The following is a 5,142-nucleotide window of genomic DNA, read 5'->3' on the forward strand; positions in this document are numbered from 1 at the left end:
ATTAAGACGAATTCTCAATGTTCGGCTTCTTCTTCTATAATACTATAGTTATTAACATAAATGAAAGACTAACCAAATATTTTGCTTTAAAGAAATAGACAAAAACTCAATTGCTGTCCTGGGACTTTCTTTTGGCATGGATGGATGGACCAGAGACGTTCTTGCTATATACGTCATTCGAGATGTGAATTTTGTTAAACTCACATTGGGAAAAATATCTAGGCACACTAACCGAGAAGATTTAAGAGGCGGCACAACAAATATTTGGTTCATACATAATATTTGATCTACAGTCGGCTGATTAATAAATGTTGGGGAAGAAGACTCGAGAGCGATCTGAAGGCTAGTATGAATTGGATTGTCATTTTTATGCATAATATTAAATGTTGCCTTATAACTTATATAGACCCCCCATCTGACCCAAAGACTAGTATAAATTGGATTGTTCTTCTCCTTGTTGTGATGATTGAGTTGAGATGCGGTCCTGTATGACTTATAGTGTTAGTCGGTTTGTTTTACGTACGAACTGCTATGTACTACTTTTGAGAGTTTCCTTACACATCTGAACGAAACACATCTGAGAGTTTCCTTACACATCTGAGAGTTTGTAGTATATATTTCATTATGATCACTTGAAAATTACATAGCACAAAAAGTTAATAAAACAGAGAAGATATTATCAATCTTACGATACAAAATTATGCCTATATTATTTATAAAGAAGAAATAAACCAACCAACCAACCAACCAATCCACGCCTCTCAAAAACCGGTTCTAACCGGCCAATCCAGCCGGTTTAGATTACCGGACTCGGAAGTTTCTGTGTTTTTTTCGTAGTTTACAATTTTGTCATATCTACCATTCTCTCCCTATATTTTTTTAATTATTTACATTAACCTCCCCCTGTTTTTTTTTTTTTTAACTCACATAACAGAACACCCATTTGGATTCTCATCACTAAACAACTCAGGCGCACGCATGTGACCATAAGGATCTGCGTAACCTTGGTGGTTCATATAAGGTGGCGGTGGTGCTTCTTGCCCATACCCTTGACCATAACCTTGATTCCCATACGATTCGTGTACGTATCCTTGGTTCGTATACGGTTCTTGTACATAGGATTGAGAAGATTGGCCTTGCATCATGTAATGTTGTTGTTGTTGACCGTATACTTGCCCTCCTGGTGGGTAGTAATACATAGGCTGTGGAGGATAACCGTAGCCGTTATACTCTGATTTCTTCACATCCACCATAGCAGCACCACCGTCTCCTCCCCCGACTGCAACTTCTTTCTTCTTTTCACCGCCACCGTCGACTTTCTTTTCTCCAACATCTTTAATCTCTTTCTTTTCACCAACACTTTTGTCTTTCTTCTCTCCGCTGGCTGGAGCTGCCACAGGTGGTGCTCCCTCGTCCTTTTTTGCCGGAACAACTTCAACCGTGCGTTTAAGCTTCTCGTTAAGATATGGAGTGAGCTGCTTCACGTCAATGATCCCCTTAACTATAACCAAATCCTTGGCACTATCAATGGAGACTGAATTAACCCCTGTTAATAAAAAAAAATCAAACATTAGTTAATTAAATCAACATGTAAGTAAATTAATAGAATAAATTAAGCTAAGAGATTAGGCTAACCACTTCATAGCGAACCATATGATATATTTTCAGTAAAATAATAAAGAAGCTACCAAATAGGTAGTTGAGTACAACCTAATATTTAAATTTTTTTGTTTGCTTTCGTTATCTTCTTCAGTCACCAACCGGATCAATTTGTTTATTAATACTCTTATTTAACTAGTGAAAGAACGTTTCTCAAATTGGGGATTAAATGATCATAAAAAAGTACCTTTAATTTTGTTGACGATTCTTTTGATTTTGTGTTCGCAACCTTCACAATGTAACTTGGTCTTCAAAACCACAGTACTCTGTAAACAACACATCAGAGGAAATTTACATTAGAAAACAATTAAATTTAACTAAACAATTAGAGGAATAAAAAAAAAAGGAAAAAGTCATCAAAATATATTTGGATATGAACGAACGAGTGTAAATACCGTAAAGTTTGGAAGTGGACACACACACGTTACAGACCACATAACAAAAAAGGCACTAATGACGTATGTAACTTAGAAAATACAATTTTTATCATATAGTTTTCGCTATCTGACTTTATGAAATTGTCTTTTATTAATATGTGACTAATATAAAAAATTAATTAAGAAAGAGAGAAAATAGTAGAAGTAATTACCTCTTTTGGTGGTGGTGGTGGAGGAGAAGCTTTCTTGTCTCCTTCCTCTTTCTTCTTCTCTTCCTTTTTCTCCTCCGCGACAGGTTTCTTCTCTGCCGGTTTCTCTTCCGTCGCAGGCTTCTTCTCACCGCCTGAAGGAGGAAGAGGAGGAGGAGTCTCTTTCTTAGGCGGCGCTACAGTAGAGACAAGTTCGACTGGTCTCTTGATTTTGTCGGCAACTTTATCACGAACTGCAACCGGATCTACGTTTCCGACCACCGTCAATTTGTTACCCTTATAATCAATCTCCACATCTTTCACACCTAAAACAAAAAGAGAGAGAGAATTCGCGGTTAGGGTTTTATAAAATTCGAAAATCAAAAATCAAAAATTGGGGAATTTGATTATTATTATAATTTAATTAATTATCATACCTTTGATATGTTTTAAAAGTCGTTTGATTTTCTTGCCGCAACCTTCGCAATGCATGTCAAGCTTCATAACCACGGTGGTGGTCATCGCACCACCACCATCGGCGGCGGTAGGTTTCTTCTCTGCTTGAGGAGGTTTCGTCGCTGTTTCTTCCTTTTTCTGCAAAAATCGTTAAGAGAAATTGAAATCAATCACGCGTTGTATAAAGAGAGAGAGAGAGATTAATCGAGATCGAATAAGAAGAAGAAGAAGTGACTAACCTCACCCATGGAAAGTAGTAGAGAGAGAATCAGATAAGTTTCCTTTTTACTATGGAGGAATTTTGAATATACGAACTCTGGGAAAAAAGCACAGAGAGAGAGAGAGAGATAGAATTTGTTCTGGTTTGGAGAATAAGGAAAAAGGGCAAGATGTTGAATTATTTATAGAACTTCTTTTTTTTTTTTTTTTTTTTATATGTGTGTGTGTGTGTATGATTAATGATGATGTGTGTGATGGATGGTGATGATATAAAATTGCAATGTACTACTACTGTATCACATAGTGGTATATACGGGAAAAAAAGGCACGAGGTCAGGATTAGTACGCTGGTTTTTTTTTTCCTTCTTTTTTTAATGCCGTCGTATTGGACCTCATCATTAAAAGGGCCCATTTACTACGATGAGTATAAACGACGGCGTTTTCGTTTATTCTTTGCACCCAATTAATGACGGCGTGTAAAATTGTAACCGGATCTGGTACGGCCCATTGGATTTGACTTTAAGGTGTTTGAGTTATTTAATAAGCACGGGAAGGAGATAACAAACATTTAATTTAAAATTTTTGAGAATGAGAATTAGTAGTAGATCATGTATTTCAGTAATTGTATTGAATGATTTTGATTAACATACCTTTTATTATTAGGGATATACATATTAAATCAGACAAACAACTAACAAGAATGCATTTTTATATACACTAACTATACAATATTTAAATGCTAGTTTCAATGGGTTTGTTAGTTATAAATAAAAATAAGAAAAGCCTCCTTTTATATTTATGGTATATGAATTTTTGCTCTTCGTCTCTCACGCCTTAGCTGAAGCAAAACCAATAGGAAGAGATGTTACGGTTTCGAAGTTGTGAGATCGATTACAACATTACCAAACGTTTTTTTTTTTTAATTAAGCTAGATTACCATCCATGAGCAGGTAGTACTTGCACTAATCTTTCTAAAAGGTTATTTTTTAATTATATACCCTTTTTATCTTTACTTTATAGACTATATATTAGGTTGTTTTACATTTAGTACTTATTTGCAACTGGCAAACCATTTTTCAAATTTTTGGGGAATATAATGAGATCTTCAGGGTTGCTCTCTCTAGTTTCTAAAGTTTAGTACTACCACTACAGTTCAGAAGACCTACTACTTTATATCTCACAAATTCAAACACCATCGACCAATTCTTTTTTTTTTTTGGAAAGCCAAGAAAAAAAAAGGTTTTAATGCTCTCTGTCTTAGAACACACATGGATTGATTAGTAGAGAGAGTTATTGCAATATGGTATAGTCCTACTGTATATAATATAAAGTTTTTTCTTGTATAAACTATTACTATTTTAAACCCCCCCCAAAAAAAAAACTATTACTAGTAATTAGGTATTATTAACATGTCAATTATTCGTAGAGATGGTACTACTAATTCGCAGTTTGTATATACATAGAGAAAAGATGACATTTATTTACTCGTATACATAGTATTAATTTGCAACTAACAAACTATTTTTCAAATTTTGGGGAATATAATGAGATACATTAATCCCTATCTACAAGGCTAGAGCACTCATTGCTCTCTAGTTTCTAAAATTTAGTACTACTACCGTTCACAGTTGTCATCTAGGAAAATATGCTATGTGTTGGAAATGAAAATCTCCTCATAAATGCATTTACATTTACTAACATGTACAAGTACAAGTGTACAACAGTCATAATATACAGAGATAGATGGTGCAGTCATCTATTTTACATAATATACAAGTGTACAACAGTTGCACCATCTAATTTAAATAATATTTTTCTTTCTTTTATGTGTGGAGTCCAACCAGACCAAACTAATAAAGTGACCTCTAATTTCCAATTTCCAAACCACACTATTAAATTAGTGAATCGGTGACACATAACCAGCTTAATTAACGTAACAAGACTTCTTTCATATGGAGTAATATTTATTTTAGAAGCATGCAAGTCTTTTTAAAAACTAATGTATATCTTATTATTGTTCATGACATTCCAACTTGGAAAATAGTAGAGAGGGCCCTAGTTAGTAATAGTAGTTATCGATCTTTTTACTTATTTGTTGTTTGATTGATGAGTTCACCTTTTATCATCTCTGGATCTAAGAAGGAAGCCGTTAATATTATTATTTTGAGGTAGAAAATATATAAAAAGTTCAAGGTTTGACTTCCGAGTCAAACTAGTACTATGTGTCACACCCATTTTTCTAT

The 5,142-nt window shown here is 34.3% G+C and overlaps 1 protein-coding gene across 1 annotated transcript; it reads right to left on the reverse strand.

Moving 5' to 3' along the window:
* Positions 1-604: 604 nt before the first annotated feature.
* On the reverse strand, positions 605-3,200 carry LOC104768513 (heavy metal-associated isoprenylated plant protein 6). The gene is made up of 5 exons (XM_010492516.3): positions 2,920-3,200; positions 2,662-2,818; positions 2,249-2,550; positions 1,847-1,925; positions 605-1,546 (listed from the first exon to the last, which is right to left on the reverse strand). The coding sequence occupies exons 1-5, from the start codon at positions 2,926-2,928 to the stop codon at positions 924-926; spliced, it is 1,170 nt and encodes a 389-aa protein (XP_010490818.1). The 5' UTR covers positions 2,929-3,200; the 3' UTR covers positions 605-923.
* Positions 3,201-5,142: the final 1,942 nt, after the last annotated feature.

Source organism: Camelina sativa, chromosome 20, assembly GCF_030686135.1.
Source record: "Camelina sativa cultivar CO46 ecotype springtype chromosome 20, ASM3068613v1".
In the NCBI taxonomy this organism is placed as follows: domain Eukaryota; kingdom Viridiplantae; phylum Streptophyta; class Magnoliopsida; order Brassicales; family Brassicaceae; genus Camelina; species Camelina sativa.

Coding starts and splice junctions, on each gene's coding strand:
- LOC104768513 (XM_010492516.3), bottom strand. Junction 1,926..2,248: donor CACCACCACCACCAAAAGAG/GTAATTACTTCT, acceptor TGTTGTTTACAG/AGTACTGTGGTTTTGAAGAC. Junction 1,547..1,846: donor AATCGTCAACAAAATTAAAG/GTACTTTTTTAT, acceptor TTTTATTAACAG/GGGTTAATTCAGTCTCCATT.